The sequence below is a fragment of the Cornus florida genome, unplaced genomic scaffold (genome assembly GCF_030987335.1).
Source record: "Cornus florida cultivar Cherokee Brave unplaced genomic scaffold, ASM3098733v1 CherokeeBrave_3.0.0_Hap2_Chr03, whole genome shotgun sequence".
NCBI classification, from domain to species: domain Eukaryota; kingdom Viridiplantae; phylum Streptophyta; class Magnoliopsida; order Cornales; family Cornaceae; genus Cornus; species Cornus florida.
Window position 1 is genome coordinate 40,387,473 of NW_026775573.1, and position 18,200 is coordinate 40,405,672.

Consider the following 18,200-nt stretch of genomic DNA (forward strand, 5'->3'; position numbering starts at 1 on the left):
GTGTTCGAGTGGATAAAACAAAAAATCAAAATTTATTTATTATTTTTTTTTATTTTTATTTTTTAAAGTTAAGTACATGGGTAAAACAAAAGGTAAGTAGTAAGTACTCACAAATAGAATTTTTAAAACGCGCAGACTCCACTTTATGACTACATAAACTTGAGAGTTGAGACAAAATAAACTCACTTGTGTATAAGTAATGCTTGTTTAGAACTTTGAGTGATCAAAACTTGTGAAACTTAATAATATTTCTTACTATCAGAATTTGGAAAGATCTCAACGGTAGGTTAATAATTATGGTACTACAAATCACCTCATTCTAATTATAGTTTATATGGGTATTTATATAATAGAAAATATCCATATAATATGTTTACAATGAGTATCACACCAGTCATGTGAAGAAAATAACTCTACAGTTTCAATTTGTGCAAATAAGTCGTGTGACATATTTAAGGCAAAGCTTGTCAAAATTACCCTTATTTACACATATTACATATTATTTAAAAATAAATATTTTGTGAAATAATGAAAATGGATATAAAAATAAATGACGTTGTTTAACACATGAAGGGTGTGACACACACTCTAAACATATTATAGAGGTGTTTTCAGCACTTTATCCTAAAAACTATTGTTGCTTTAAATTCGAACATCCATTTTTTTGTAATGTAAATAATTATATATATTTGTGAAAATTTATTGCAATTGATATTTGTGAAAGTTTATTGCAATAAGTATCTTTAATTTAATTTTTAATGAAAAATAATAACTATATTAAATTTTGTTGGAAAGTCACAATTTCTATTTATAGGAAAACCGGGACAACTGTAAATTTGTGGGAAAATCTTTGACTTTGTAATTAGTTGGAAACTAATCCTCATTTAGCTAGTATCCTGATTTAGTTAGAAAAATCCCATATTTTATGGGATTCAAACTTTATTCTTTTTCTGATTGCATAGATTGTATTTGGCTATATATGGCCAACTCTTCGTAATGTATTTGATTCATTCCTAAGAATAATAATTTCAGTTCTCGCTTACATGGTATCAGAGCTTTAGGCTCTCTTCCTGGGAATCAATCTTTTGTAAAAAGGCGAACCAATGATGTCAGATTCTTCTGGAACAACTGGTCAATCCGAGGAGACAACTACCCATCAGGCCACGGGTGGGTTGCAGAACATTCAAGCCGCATATTGACTGAATGGTAAGAACTATCTGAAATGGTCCCAATTTGTTCGAACTTTTCTCAAAGGGAAAGGGAAACTTAGCCATCTCCTTGGAACTGGACCCGACACCAAAGACCCCATATTTGCCGCTTGGGACGAGACAGGCTCCATGGTCATATCTTGGCTTTGGAGTGCAATGGTGCCAGAAATAAGTGACACCTGCATGTTTCTGACCACGGCCAAAGATATATGGGAGGCAATTCGATAGACGTACTCCAAGGTGAATAATTCGGCGCAAATCTATGAGATCAAGACTAAACTCACAGCCACTAAACAAGGTAATCTCTCGGTCACTGAATATGCCAACTTGTTAAAGAATTTGTGGCAAGAGATGGATTATTATAGATGTATCAAAATGAAAGATAGTGAGGATGCTACTATTCTTAAGAATTTTATTGAGAAGGATAGAACATATGACTTTCTGGCGGGACTCAATATCGAATTTGATCAAGTAAGAGTGCAGATTTTTGGAAAAAAAGAATTAACGTCTCTGAACGAGACTATTGCAATCGTTCGTGCTGAGGAAAGTCGAAGAGGAGTAATGGTTATTACTCAACCATTGGAAGGCTCAGCTTTAACTACAACAGACCGAAAGGAACCAACTTCAGAAAAACCATTCGTTGCCAACACCGAAAGTAGACATCCAGATCCAAGAAATGGGAATAGGACAAATCTTGTATGCAACTATTGCAGGAAGCCAGGACACGTTAAGGAGCAGTGTTGGAAGCTTCACGGGAGACCACAAGGCTCTGGCCAAAATGGTGGAAGATCAATGAACTAGCAACGGAAAAGGCAAGCCAATCTGACACAAGCTAATGATGATGGTTCCAGTAATCGAGAAAATTTCAATAGCAATGAATTTAACAAAGACGATATAGAACGGCTTAGATCCTTGCTGAACTCTCTGGAAAAACCATCGAGTATGTGTTCATTTGCACATTCAGGTATGTTTTCTTCTTTTCATGCCCTTAGTGCCTCAGATCACAACCACTTTGGCTCCTGGATCATTGATTCGGGAGCAACCGACCACATGATACATTTGTCCCACATATTTTCCATATACAACCTATGTTCTAGTAGTAAAAAAATCATAGTGGCTAATGGTTCTTATGCTACTGTAACAGGTCAAGGAATATTCACCTAAGTTCTTCATTGATTTTTAAAAAATGTCTTACATGTTCCAAAGCTTACCACAAATCTTGTCTCTGTTCAACATCTCACAGAAAACTTAAACTGCAATATAATCTTTTTACCTATTACATGTGTTTTTCAAGATCGAGTTTCGGGGAGGACGATTGGGTGTGCTAAGGAAAGCAGTGGCCTTTACTATCTGGATTTGCCGAATAAAACTGTGAACAATAAGGTCAATTCATCATTTTCTTTGCTGTCCGATACCAAGTCATTAATAAAAAACCAAATTTGGCTCTACCATTTACAATATGGGCATCATTCCTTTAGTGTTTTGAGTGTCATGTTTCCCTCCTTGTTTAGGAGTGTTGATATTAGTCAATTTCATTGTGACATTTGTGAGTTTGCTAAACACAAACATGTTCCATTTCCTGTGAGTAATAAAAGATCTTTATTACCCTTTTATTCGATTCATAGTGATATTTAGGGTCCCTTACGAATCGCAAATATTTCAGGGGCTAGATGGTTTATCACTTTTATTGACGATTGTACTCGTGTCATGTGGGTTTTTTTTTATGAAACAAAAATCTAATGTGTGTATGCTTTTTCCAATCTTTCACGACATGATAAAAAATTAATTTGTGGTTAAAATAAAAAAAATAAAATCTGACAATGCAAAAGAATATTTTAATCAAGTTTTATCTCCTTACTTTTAAAAGGAAAGGATTATACATGAATCATCTTGTATTGATACACCCCAACAAAATGGAGTGGCAGAAAAGAAAAATAGTCATCTCTTATCAACAACCCGAGCATTGCTATTCCAAAGAAAAGTTCCAAAATATTTATCGGGGGAAGCTTTCCTTATATCCACTCACTTGATAAACCGTACTCCATCCCGAATTCTTGACTTTAAAAGTCCCTGGAAAGTGTTATCAAATTTTTTTTCTAGATTTTACCTCTCATAACCAATTGGCTCCTCTGGTATTTGGGTGTGTTGCGTTTGTTCATATTCATTCCAAGAGTCGTAGCAAACTTGATCCTCGAGCACTCAAGTGTGTCTTCATAGGGTACTCCTCAACACAAAAAGGATACAAATGTTATCATCCACCATCACGTAAAACCTTCATTTCCATTGATGTTACCTTTGTTGAAAATGAAAAAAAATTTCACCCTTACCTTTCGGGGGAGACTTCTACTAGGGAAGATAAGGATTTTAGTGATTTTGGTTTTCTCATGGACCTTCTTGCTTAAAACAACCACCCCATAACCTCACCTGATTTGCTACCTACTGAGTCACCTGATTCGCTGTTCGAGCAGCCTCAACCTAAAACACCAAAACAACCACATGATCCCGAGACTTCAAGACAACTTGAAAATCTGATGGAACCTGTTGTCACTACACCATTGTGGCAATATTCAAGGAAAAGAGGTCCCACTGCTAAATTGAAGCAGGCCCAAGTGTCCAAGCCAATTATCAGGAATAGGGTAAATATAGAGGTTTGTATAACAAATGTCCCAGTTCTTCCTACTCTTGATTTATCCTCTGAAATAATTGGAAAAAAAAATGACCTACACCTACCCATTGCAGTAAGGAAAGGCACTCAAAATTGCACACAACACCCTTTGTCTCATTTTGTGTCATTTGAAAGAATTGTCATCTTCACATAGAAGTTTTCTCACCCATCTAAACTCTATAACCAGTCCACAAACATTGTCTGAGGCTTTAGGGAAGGAAGAGTGGAAACAGGCTATGAAAGTGGAAATGGATGCTCTTAAGAAGAACAAGACTTGGGAGTTAGTAGAATTACCGAAAGGAAAGAAGCCAGTTGAATACAAGTGGGTGTTCTCGGTGAAGTACAAGGCAGATGGATCGCTGGAACGGTATAAGGCCAGATTAGTTGCAAAAGGTTATACACAGACTTATGGAGTTGATTATCAAGAAACATTCGCACCAGTGGCTAAGATGAATACAGTGAGGATATTGTTGTCTTTAACAGCCAACCTGGATTGGAGCTTACATCAATTCGACGTAAAAAAATGCTTTCCTACATGGGGATCTTGAAGAAGAAATTTATATAGAGAGGCCCCCAGGGTTTGGTGTTGACACTAGAGGGGAGAAAGTATGTAAGCTCAAGAAAGCATTATATGGATTAGAGCAGTCACCAAGAGCATGGTTTGGGAGATTTGCAAAGGCAATGCGAGGAATGGGTTACAAACAAAGTCAAGGTGATCACATACTATTCGTAAAGCACTCGGACTCAAGGGGAGTAACCATCTTATTGGTATATGTGGATGATATCATTGTCACTGGAAACGACATAAAAGAAAAAGAATCACTTAAGAGACGCCTTGCAGAGGAATTTGAAATAAAGGATTTGGGAGGCCTAAAATATTTCTTGGGCATAGAGGTTGCTCGGTCAAGGGGAGGAATATTCATCTCACAACAAAAGTACGTGCTAGACCTTCTCAAGGAAACTGGAAAAACAGGGTGCAAACCAGCCGAAACGTCTATAGAAACAAATCATAAGTTAGGTTAGGGTACAAAGGAAGAATCAATGGATAAAGGAATGTATCAACGCCTGGTGGGGAGACTGATTTATTTGTCCCATACTAGGCCTGACATAGCATATGTAGTTAGCGTGGTGAGCCAGTTTATGCATAATCCTAAGGAATACATCTTCAAGCTGTATACCGGATACTACAATACTTAAAAGCTAGTCCAGGCAAAGGAATTTTATTCAAGAAAGGGACGAGCTTGAACTTAGAGGCATATACAGATGTGGATTTTGCTGGATTAGTGGTTGATAGAAGATCGACATCGGGCTATTGCACGTTTCTGGGAGGAAATATAGTGACATGGAGGAGTAAAAAACAACCAGTGGTGGCCAGGTCTAGTGCAGAAACGGAGTTTCGAGCAATGGCACTAGGAATTTGTGAACTTTTATGGCTCAAGATAATTCAGGAGGATCTCAGAATCACGTGGGAAAGACCAATGAAGCTATATTGTGACAATAAGTCAGCTATCAACATTGCTCATAATCCAGTAAAACATGATCAAACGAAACATGTGGAAGTGGATCGACACTTTATAAAGGAAAAACTTGATAGTGGTCTAATTTGCACTCCATATATCTCAACAGCAGGTCAACTTGCAGATGTTCTAACGAAAGGACTGCCCGGACATGCATTTCAGAAACTCATTAGCAAGCTGGGAATGGAGAACATTTATTCACTAGCTTGAGGGGGAGTGTTGGAAAGTCACAGTTTTTCTATTTATAGGAAAACCGGGACAACTGTAAATTAGTGGAAAAATCTTGGACTTTGTAATTAGTTGGAAACTAATCCTCATTTAGCTAGTATCCTGATTTAGTCAGGAAAATCCCATATTTTATGGGATTCAAACTTTATTCTTTATCTAATTGTACAGATTGTATTTGGCTATATATGGCCAACTCTCCGTGATGTATTTGATTCATTCCCAAGAATAATAATTTCAATTCTCGCTTACAAATTTTAATTGGGAATAATTTTTTCTTTGTTATAATTAGAAAAAAGAACTAAGATTTTCATTCCATGTGATATAGTTTACATTAATCTGACAACTGTGAGAATAAATATATTTTTTTATTTCAATTTGACCAACATATATTAGAACTTTCCAACTTATGCGTAGCATTAAGTTTTAGAAAATGTATAACTCTCAACTCAAAAAAAAAGAAGATAAATACACCGTTAGGAAAAATATATAGAGACATATTTTATTATATTGTAGAAAGGAGAGAGAAAATTTCTTAAAAGTGGGTTAAATGTAAATGTAACACCCCTTTACTGAGTTATTAGTATATACACTTCATTGGGCATTTTCGAAAGAGTGAAAGGGCCTAATGGACATTACAACATTATTTTCTGTCAGATTTTTGTTTGAGGATTGTTTTCACACAATGTTAAAAGAATAAAAGAGTTATTAGCTCACACTTTTTAAAATAGGAAATAAAAGTGCTAGGGAATGTATATCACTGATGTTTTCTACAAGACACAGACCTCAAACCAGAAGACAAAAATTCAAAAGTTTTGTCCTGATTTATAAGTTATACATAAATACTAACAAACATTTAAAACACAAAACTAAATAGACACATGCACAGAAGTCAATCAATACAGATCCAAGAAGTTCCTCATTAAAAACCTTTTCGACCTCAAGTTATTTTATTGTTAAAAATAGAAAATGTCGTATTAGAAGCTTTATTTATGTTTCGTTCAGTAGGGGAAAAAAAATTGGGTAGAAGAAAGAGAAGAAGGAATGAATGAGACATTTTTCGTTTTTTTGTTTGGTTGAATGGGAGAGAAGAGATAAATTTACAATTTACTGTGTTCATTAAAAGAGAAAGAAATAAAGAGTTTTAAATTATTTTTACTATTATACCAATCAAAATTTATAATTTTTTTTTAATAAAAGATAATAATATTTAATATAAAACTTCTATAATTTAAGATAGTATTGTAATTTAAAATTTATATAATAACCCGACTTATCTTTCCTCTTCTCTTTCTCTTATATTTGGACAAAATGAAAATTTGTAAATGATGAATGATGACTTATACTTCTTATTATTCTTTCTTTCACGGTTTTCTCGGATTAAGTTTGTTCTTTTGCATCATATCTTCCCTTTAATCTCCACCGAAAATTTACCAAAAAAAGAAAAAAAAAAAAAAACCCCAAAAAAATAAAGAAAATTAAGCACCTAACACCAAAATTTAACAGGCCCATTTTAATAATTGAGCAAGATTATATGAAAATGGAAGAATTACTCAAAAAAAATCAAAGCACTTGTTGGGTACAATTCTCAGTCAAACCCACGTTTTATTGTTTTTTAGTCCAACCCACTTTGTCAACTCTTTAGTGAATAGTCTTATATATGAGTAACCAAATTAAATTCACTTGATAACATACACCCACATTTTATTGTTTTTTAGTCCAACCCACTTTGACAACTCTTTAGTGAATAGTCTTATATATGAGTAATTAAATTAAATTCACTTGATAACATGTGGGTATGTATATTATCAAGTGAATACAAGACTTTCTCGTCCGCGTGTGTTGACACATGCATCTATATGGATGTATCAGAATTCAGAAAGTGTAAATAGTAGGAATCTTCTTCCATGTATAATGCATGTTAAAAGAGCTTTTTATTTTTTCTCTCTGGATTTTCCAAAATTGACCTTTTCTTGGAAAACTGCTTTCAACAGCAATGTTGCATTGTGACAGTCAGACCAATTTAATTTTCTGATAATAATTTTCAGTTGTCATATAATTGAAAAATAAAAATCAATTTGAAATTTACATTCTAAATAGTTTTAATTTTTGGAAAATTGTTTTTCTTTTTTGGATAAATCAATAATTAAATTAAAGATCTTAACTGGGGAGTCTCCACAGCAAAAACGATGGTTTTGGAGCTTTTACAGTCATGAAATTTGATAGACAAGAGCCGATTGGAAACATTGTCACCAACGAAATTTTGGAGCATCTCTTAATAAGAGTATGCGAGGAAAGGTACGATTATTTCTCTACTTCCAAATGTGATAAATATATCTAGTAAAACATAAGTTGAAAGTAAAATGAATTGCTCTATTTCGAACTAGGGCTCCACAAAGATGACATCCAGTTGGCCTTAAAGTTCTCACACAAAGATTAACTTGGTAATTTTGATAATTATAATCTGTGAATATGTGTTTTAACTATCGACTTTAGTGTGTTGTATAGCTTCTTGTACAAACAAGGCTCATCAACGTTTTGCTAAAATCCAAAAGATCTAATTGTTTCATCAAAATCGATATTCCAACTCCGTGAAGCCTGCTTAAGTCCATAGATGAACCTCTTTGCAACTTACAACTAGATCCTCCTGGCCCATTAAAATAAAACCATTTGGTTGTTCCATGAAGTCACGTGGCACACCTCACGTTACCAACCCCAACTCGAGTCAGGTGTTTGCTAAGAGTATCGGGTACTCTGGCAAACGAAAGGACGAGGAACTCACGCGCTTCGACTAGGACACTACTAATTACATTAATGAATCTCAACTACCGCCGCATTCGAAAAGATAGGCATTTAATGTAATAGTACCTATCCTTAAGACAAAAAGACTAGATTACCCCTATTATATCCAGTAGAGCTATCATGGCTATCCTAAGAGAAGTCACGAGGGACTTCCTCACTCGTGTAAGGAGCTGGGCCTATAAATAGGGCCGAGGTGCCCAAGCCCAGGACGGATTCTTTTGGTTGAGGCTCCATTGTATTTTTGTACTGAGATACCATCCCTGTTAGTTAATATATAATAATATTGATTTACCTTTAAAGAACCCCCACAAGCACTAATGACTAAAAGAGCCCAACTATAGCTTCACATGAAATTTATGTGACCTAATTAATCTTTATTGCATGATGATGATACTTTAATTATACAAGTGAAAATTTAAAAATTGGGTTCCTATTACAAACCTTGCTTCATGATTTTATTTAGTACATAGTTGCAGGTGTCACAGGAAACTGGAAAATGAAACATTTGTCTATGAGAAAAGGCTTTTCAGCCTCATTGAGGCTTCCAGGATACATTCTCTGTGACCAAATGCAGCAACTCTTATATACTCTTCGCCGCCAGGGCCAAACCCACACCCCGGAACTGTGATTATGTGTGTTTTTTCAAGGATTTCATTGAACACATCCCATGATCTTGAACCTGGAAAATGTACCCAAACGTACGGCGCATTTACACCCCCATATACTTGTAATCCTAGGGAACCAAATGTGTCCATCAATATCTTTGCATTCTCTTTGTAGTAGTCGACCATAGAGAGCATGGCCTGAAATTTGTTGAAGCAAAATCACAACTTATTAGAGACACATTGCTAAGGTTCACAAAAATACTCATCATCAAGTAAATAAAAAGCTAGGAAGTGAAGCTTATATGACACAGCATTTTGCTTTTCCTCATATACATAGATAGATATCTATACATGTATATTTAGCATTGTGTAGTTTTTGAAATATTTCTTCTTGCCCTTTTGAATGAACTTTTCTAAATAAGATAAGATTGAAGCAAATGATTAGTTTAAAAACCAAATACAATTCTTGTTAGTTAAAGTCCATCTGGGGATTGTTGTTGAATCACTCAAAAACGTTTTTTATTTTAAAAACTTTTTTTAAAATGTATTTTGTACAATATATATATATATATATATATATATATATACATAAATATATATACTTTTAAAATTTTACCTTAGCATAGAACTAGAATTTCTAATTTATTCTTTGTTGAAGTTGCTTTCAGTCAAACACAACTTTAGGTACCCAAATTTTTTTTAAAATAATGAAAACAAAATAATGTACCTTGAAACCTTCTGGGGAAAGGCATGCAAGCCCACCAGCCTGAGATATGTTGGAAGCACCATTGAAGCAGGTGCACACGATGCGATTGAAGTCATTTATAATGGGGAACCCATTTGAAAACAATAGCTCCTCAGGCACCACAGTCCAACCGAGACGGACTCCGGTGAATCCAGCCATTTTAGAGAATGATGAGATTTCAATTGCTACCTATGTTACAAAATAAATACTGATGTGTTAATCAGTACAGTAGCTAAAACTGATGAACTATAATATTTTTTGAATTACATATACACATTCATAGCATTAATTTACCTTTTTGGCGCCAGGAATTTCATATATCGATCTAGGACTTTGATCAGTGATGTAACTAGCATATGCAGAGTCATATACAATAATTGATCCATTTTTCATGGCGAATTCCACAAGTTGTTCTAATTGTTTCCTAGAGGCTGCATGGCCAGTTGGGTTATTTGGAGAGCAGAAGAAAATAATATCTGTTCTTTGAATCTTTGATAAGACAGGAAAGAAATCATTCTGAGGCCCACATTTCATATACTCAATGTTCCAATATTTACCAGTTGCATCTTGGAAATCACCAGCTTGACCAACTATGACACCTGAATCTATATAACCCTGTTTCATATCACACATATTAGTTAAATCATAAATATATTAGCTATAGGCATGTTAGGTCTGATTTCCTAAAAACAATTTTTAGTTTTTAGAGAAATGAAAATTATAAAACTATACAGAAACTTTCATTTGTTAGTAGTTTCTGACATATAAATCCAAATATTGATTAGAAACTTGTACAAATATTCTTCATTAATTATAATGACAATAGCTATATATTGAGCTACTCTCCCAGCATTCACTTAGAATTCTAGAAATATAAAGAAATTTTTTACGTGTAGGACACTCGATTGTCAGGTGTTTCACATAGTTATCAGTGTGTCTATGACTAAGTTTTTACTCTCACTAATTCCCGAAGCTATCCCTAAATTTATTAGAATACATATATTTGTGCAACAATTTCTCTGTATCATGTAAATAGAAAGTAAAATTCATGTTAGTAAGAATATGAAAAAGAAAAAGAAAAAGAATAAGAAAAAGTTTTGGAACATCACCGGAAAGGATGGGTCCTGTACTGCAATTGACACATTGGAGCCTAGAAGCAGCTGTACATATAAAATGAATTTAGATATGGAGCTTTTTAACATAAGCTGCAAATCCGCTTTTCGATTCAAAAGTTATTCGGGTGTTTCTTAGAATTAGATGTTAGAAGATTTGAGCTCAAAATGAGATCTAAACTCCTTCACTACACAGGACAAGTGTTGTATTGCATTAGATGATTCAGATCATTTCATAAACTCCTTTGCAGTACATTCATTTTAGAGGATTGAAAAATTAAAGATTAATTTGTATTAATAAGATAAAGAACAAGAAAAAATATAGAATACCATTTATCCCAAAAATGATTGAATATATATATACCTGAAGGCGAGAAATATCACACTGTGAACCATCTGATATAAAAACTTCTGTTTCTTTTACTGCTAACTCTCCGTAAAATGTTTCCGCAATTGCTTTTCTTAGTGTCTGCCATATATATAGAAGTTAACTATATAAAATAATAGCATCAAATGTGAAAAGAAGGCCATCTTTTGGAAAGAAAAAAAAGCAAACATATACTGAAAACAGAGAAAAAAACAAAACTCGCATATTTGTCTGATGTTATGTTTGAAACCATTCAATCGAAGTATAGTTAGAAGCACACAATCTTCTAATTATAATTTCAATGCATTGATTCGAAATTTCCAAACATATTAATGTTCAATAAACTATAACACAACATGTGACATCCCATTTTAGAAAAAACAAAATATGCACCATGTCACCTTGTTTCCTTGCTCAGCTCCATATCCTTTGTATCCTTCAGGTGTCGAAAGGGCACGTGTGAACTGTAACACAACATGTGACATTCCATTTTAAAACGAAAATTCATTCGATATATTTTATTTTTTATTTTTTTATCTTATTCCTTGAAATTAATTAAGGCCAATTCATTCTCTCACTCCACCACCTCATGTTATCTCCACCAATATGAATGGTATGAAATTCATAGTATACAAAAAATGAAGAATAAGAAATGAGAAAGAATGTGATTCTAGTAGAAACTTGCATCCTAGGATAATTTCTTAAGTAATGTACAATAATTTATGAGTTTTTCCTATATACATATTGTTAAGTTTTGGGCAAATACACTAGTGAATCAAAACATATATATAAATACATAAATCACACATTGTTCTTCTTTGTCGAAAATTCTTTAATTTTTTTTTCAATTAATTTTCATCACGTTGATTTATTTTAAGGGCTGATTAATATTCCAAAAACAAAACATGTTATTTAAAAGAATGGGCAAATATTGCCTTAATTATTTTTAAGTGACTGTCAACTTTGCCTTCAGACATCAATGTTTTAAGGCATATGATAGGTCCGGTGATTTCCACCACATAAGGAGATCTGGATCCATATATTCACACATACATACAGTGATGTTCAAGTGCTCCCTATAAGTAGGGAGAAGTATACTCACTTTTAATTGTAACCTTAGGATTTCTATGGCCAATGAAATCTTTACCCTTTTTTAAGAAACTTGTATTATTTGAATTAGTCATTAATTACCATTGAGGTAAAAGGGCTACAACGGACAAATTTATAAAAGAAAAAAAGGAAATCAATTTAATTTAATACGACCTTTGAATATTTGGTCGAAGTATCTCACCATTTACAATCTGATTAATTTGTTTGGAGTATCATATTCTTGAAAGGGCAAAGTGAGAAAAACACCTTTAATTTTTTATTTTATTTTTCGCAAATAACACCCCTATAGTTTATTTTGGGTATATAACTTCGTAAAATTTGAAAAAATGAGCAAAAAATAGCTTATATTGTGTATATAAATCTGTAAAGTTTGAAAAATAAGCAAAAAAAGGGGGCTTAAAGTCACTGTTAAGATATAAAATTTTAAAAACACCGTTATCTCTTTCTATAATACCCTTATAAGGGCAAATTGAGAAAAACACCCTAATATTTAAATTTTTGAAAATAACACCCCTATCCTTTATTTTGATGTTTAGTTTTAAAAAATGTGGTAAAAGATGGCTTATGTTATTATTTCGTTAAAAATTTATTCATGTATTGCACATGGCATTTTTAAAATATATAAAAATACCATTGTCTCTTCCGATAATGTCCTTATATATATATATATACATACTTGTCATATTTAATTAGTTATTTTTACCTATTTTTTATTCAGTTGTAGAGTGATACTTTAATTTTTTCAACATTCAGATTTTTGTTTGCACAAAAATTGAATGTTAACAAGGTTTAGAACGTATAGGAGGCTATATACTCTATATGCATACCATAAAGGTGTTTTTTTGCCAACAACCCTATATATTATATATAAAAGAGTGACAATTTAGTTATTTCACATTTAATTAGTTTTTTTACCTATTTTTTTATTCAGTTATAGAAGGACACTTTAGTTTTTTTCAATATTCAAATCCTCATTTGTTCCAAAATTAAATGTTAGTGACTTTTTAGAACGAATAGGGGACTTATACACATTATATGTATACTATAAAGATGTTTTTCTCTCACCCTTCCTAAAATAAAAAATAAAAAAAAAGAAAAAAAAAATGTACTCCAAAAAAATTTTGACAAATAAAAATTGCAGGAAGAGTATAACAAAAAAAACATTTTTGGTTTGCTAATCTAATTAATTAAACTTTTTTGGTTTGAAAACGGGTAAGGGAAGACTTGTATAGTTGTATGAAATGTCTAGTCGTGCAAGGACAAGTCTCTGCTTTTTTACATTTTTTTACCATTGTTCTGCACGAATTTCTTCAAGAAAAGACAAGGACATAACCGTTTGAAATATATGATATCATAAGGATTGTTTAGTCAACATTGCATATCTGTTTTGACCAATTTTATCAACCAGAACCATCACATTTAAGTAGCTTATACCATTTTATTTTAAGGTATTTTGATATTATTTTTTATTATAACAAGGGAAACACAATGATGTGATTTGTATACTATTTCTCATTTTAAAAACATGTTAATTTAAAGAAAAATTCATAACAATTGTCTCGAATGCAGTTCATGATATTTGACTCCAATTCTTATTTCATGATTACTATTTTTGGTCATGGTGAAGAAATACTCCAATTTATAATTTCTTTTGGAACCTATTTTTCTTCTCATTTGATTTAATTATAGATATGGTATATACACTACAAATGCACCGAACCTGCCTGTACTAGACTATTCCATATTAGGTATCACTACCTCCCAATAAATAAATAATTATATATATATATATCATTTAAATGCAGTTCATTTTTTTTTTTTTTTTTTGTTTTTTTAAATGCACTCGTTTTAAAAAATATAAATAAAATTAAATAACGGATTTATTGAATTATAGACAATTATTTATATATAAAGCATAGAGCGGGTACACGAATATCATTTGATCTTACCACTAAGTGTTCAATATACTCACTTTCAAAATAATATTTTGAGGTTTCAAGTCCTCTCGTGTACATGTGAGTAGACCTATTCATGAATAATATTTTAATCCGATTCCTATCCAATTATTCAGATATGAATTGAAGAAAAAAATTCATAATTCGATACCTCATCGACTATGAATTAAAGGTAGTCTGATCTCGATAATGATTTGATCCGTTGAAAATATATATATATATATATATATATATTGGATTGTTATATGATGCACCATCTTATATATTAATAACTCTACTCCACATAACCTTTATAATTAGACATGTTAATGGATTTAATTTTTATTGGAATTCAAAATAATTAGGATTTGGATTAGAAGATTCGTTACGATAACCTATTTGCGATCCGAATATAATAATAAGTTAATTAAACAAATTGGATATAGAATTGGTTGTCCGATCCTTTGGCAGACATAAACGTGAGTTTGTGAGTCTTTTGCCAAGGAAAACAAAAATATATACGGAGTATATATTTAAACTTGATCCAGCCATTTCAAACTCTATTAGGGTGTACGGTTGAATATTTTTCCTCTTTTCCATATAAATTTCAATGGTTGAAAAGAAATATATAAATAATTGACAAATATATCAAAGATGATGAGTAGACTACACTTACATCAGCCATGCTTAGAGTTATAACGTCCGGTATAGGCTGTGTGGTATTTCCAATTCCAAGGCTTATAACTTTTGCATTTGGATATTTCTTAATGTGTTCATCCTCATGTATTGAAATCTGTTAATCAATTGTCAACTGTCAGTACACTAACAAAGAAACAATCAATATAAAGATCGAAAACATGCTAACTGTTAACCCTAGAAAATGTAAGAGTGACTGATTGATCCAAGAATCAAATCAAAAAAAGGATATTTAGCTAGGGTTTAAAACCAAACTACTAGACGAAATCAAAAAAGGATATATAGGGTTTAGATTTCTTCAAACATATACAGAAAAATAAAACACCAATCATGAAAAATTATTGGGTATAGATCCGTAATAAATATAGAGAGTTGATCCAATCCAAAGTGATTATTCCTTACAAATTAGGGTTTAACCGAGTTTTCTCATAAATTAGTTTATAAAGTTCAACCAGACTAGCTTTTGTTCAATTTTATAATTTTTAATTTTCAAAAAATAGAAAATTGTTCCAAAAAATACTGGAATAATTATATACAGAAAATATCAAGAATATATCCAGTAAGCCACACTTACCTCAGGGAACAAATAGTTGTTTTGCAGCTTCTCCATGTTTATATTCCGGGCTACCTTTGTACAACGACGACTGACTGCACACATTTTTACTATTGATAAACCAAATATATATATATATATATATATATATATATATATAAAACTACAAATAATAAAATAACAATAATAATAATTGGCTCAGTTGTTCACGTACCAATTGGTCTATTTCCCTCCTCTAGGGTTTTCAAACTGCATAAGAATCTGTAGAAAAGGATGTATATATAGTATATTGTAAGGACAAGAAGTAGATAATTAAGCAATAGCTTGAAGAAGAACTGGTTCATACTTCCTAAAATCAAGGCAATACCTGGCCCTTCTAGGCTGCAACAAAATTGTATGAGGCATGACACTGCTAGCTGAAACCTTGTGCATCTTTGGGTTAAATTTCCTTCTCTAGACTAAGTCCTCCGAAGTTTATAGAAGTTGATGCGGGATGAGTACCAGCTATTATACTACCGCAGTGTTGAGATATATATATATATATTAGTGACATTCTGCATATTTGAATAAATGAGATGCATATATGCATCATCCTATGCGTAGACCTTTTCAAGTGTCAAATAGGGTGGCCATGCTCTCAGTTATTGGATGAAGCACGTGTCAGATCGATCAATCCGCACTGAGAAATTATCAAGTATTTCAGAATATTTTAAGTTTCAAACAGGAGGGACATACACTTAGTCATTAGATGAAGCACGTGTCAGATCGATCAATTCGCATTGAGAAATTATCGAGTATTTCATAATTTTATAAGTTTCAAACAGGAGATACATGCACTAAGTCATTAGATGAAGCATATGTCAGATCGATTAGTTCGTATTGAGAAATATATTATTAAGTATTTCATAACTTTTCAAGTATCAAATAGGAAGGTCATGCACTCCGTCATTGGATAGAACACCTGTCAGATCAACCCGTTCGCACTGTGAAATTATTAAATACTCCGAAAGTACTGAATAATTTAGGGCATTCATCAAATAACTAAGGAGTGATTATTAACCAAAGGGTAATACGTATTTAGCCCCCTTGACTTTTATTGTTTTGCAATAAATCCTACTTTTTTTTTTAATCCCTAAAAGACCTCCTCGACTAACCGAGGGGTTGCCTTTTGAAATTTTGACCAAAATACCGCAACAAATTAACCAAGTGAAGGAGATTTTATGAAATTTACCCAATTGTGTGAATTTCCTAAAATATTCTTTCAATTTTTTCCTCGAATAATAGTATTTGAACTTAAATTTTCTATTACATGAATCCTCATACTTTTAATAGAGAAAAACATTAAAACAATAAAATTAGAATGTAAAATTCATAGTTATGAGTCCAACTACATTCTATTTCTTAGTATATGTCTAGTATAGTTAAATCATGTAATATATATATATATTTTCTATTTTTTTAATTAAAAAAATTAGAGAAAATTCTACTATTTTATGCCAATCAATTACTATTTGTAATTAAAATTCATTTTTGTCGATATACTTTTCTGATCAAATATCTATCTCATATACTTATACATATATATGTATATATGTACACATTATATAAAAAATTATATATAATATAATTAATATAATAATATTACATATAATATATAAGATGAGTAAACATATCAGATTTGAACTTACATATAGTTGCACTCTATAACTATAAATTTTACTTTTTAATTTTTTTTTAATACTTTTGTTTAATTAAAAGTATCATGATCCTTGTAATAAAAAAATTATAAGTTGAAATATTATTATTCGAGATTTAAGAAAATAATAATAAAAAAAGACTTTTAGTTAAATTCAGCCAATTGGACAATTGATTAGTTGAGGGGGTCTTTTGAACAAACCAAAAAAAATAGTAAAGAAGAGTTTACTACAAAAAGGGTAAAAGTCAAGAGGGCTAAATATGGTTTACCCTTCTCTAAAAAAAGAGAAATAGTGAATATTTATTGGACAGGCGCAAAACTACTGAATGCTACCAGGACATATACCCAATAATTTTTCGGCACCACCGGTCGATGTCTAGTTTTTAATTACGATATACATTATTAGTTAGTAGTTGGAATAATGCATTGATAATTAATTAATCAGCTTAATGTAAAATAAGATATATATATGGAACAGGTCCATATTCCACAACTCTTATCTAAATTATTGATTCTCTTTTTCTTGTAATGCATGGAAAATTAATTTCATTGAGACTACGTTGTTAGACTTCAAATACCATGCACTTTGCAAATCTTTAAAAGAAAGCAAGTCCAAACGTATAGTAAAAGTTACAACGCATTCCAACCACCACCACCCCTTTATGGCATCTTCTCAAACGTTTGAACAGCCTCTTCCTAAAGAAATGTATCCAAGCTAGGGTTTCACTTTCTATGAATAAGTCAAGATTTGTTTTTCATACTTTCCTTTGAAATTCACGTCTCAACAGCCATCCACAAGAGTTTAGATAATAGTAAATCGGATAGAGTTAGCTTACGTCGAATTACAAATAGAGATATGTTTTTATACTTTTCTCTGAAAACTACGCCTCAACAAAAATCCACAAGCTGTCAGAAAAACTCATCTAACTTTCGCTACAATTCTTCTCAAATTCATTGGGAAATTA

The 18,200-nt window shown here is 32.0% G+C and overlaps 1 protein-coding gene across 2 annotated transcripts; it reads right to left on the reverse strand.

The window, feature by feature from the left end:
* Positions 1 to 8,755: 8,755 nt before the first annotated feature.
* On the reverse strand, positions 8,756 to 16,078 carry LOC132300340 (aminotransferase ALD1, chloroplastic-like). 2 transcript variants are annotated; one of them, XM_059797366.1, is made up of 10 exons: positions 15,907 to 16,078; positions 15,754 to 15,800; positions 15,561 to 15,634; positions 14,967 to 15,083; positions 11,648 to 11,710; positions 11,244 to 11,348; positions 10,877 to 10,927; positions 10,062 to 10,382; positions 9,750 to 9,956; positions 8,756 to 9,220 (listed from the first exon to the last, which is right to left on the reverse strand). In XM_059797366.1, exons 1-10 carry the CDS (start codon positions 15,969 to 15,971, stop codon positions 8,927 to 8,929), a joined length of 1,344 nt encoding a protein of 447 aa, XP_059653349.1. In that variant the 5' UTR covers positions 15,972 to 16,078; the 3' UTR covers positions 8,756 to 8,926. The 2 variants fall into 2 exon arrangements, with proteins under 2 accessions (XP_059653349.1, XP_059653350.1); XM_059797367.1 differs by lacking the exon at positions 10,877 to 10,927.
* Between the last annotated feature and the right edge of the window lie 2,122 nt (positions 16,079 to 18,200).

Coding starts and splice junctions, on each gene's coding strand:
- LOC132300340 (XM_059797366.1), bottom strand. CDS start 15,971: ATGCACAAGGTTTCAGCTAGCAGTGTCATGCCTCATACAATTTTGTTG. Junction 15,801..15,906: donor TTGCAGCCTAGAAGGGCCAG/GTATTGCCTTGA, acceptor CCTTTTCTACAG/ATTCTTATGCAGTTTGAAAA. Junction 10,383..10,876: donor TACAGGACCCATCCTTTCCG/GTGATGTTCCAA, acceptor GATATGAAACAG/GGTTATATAGATTCAGGTGT.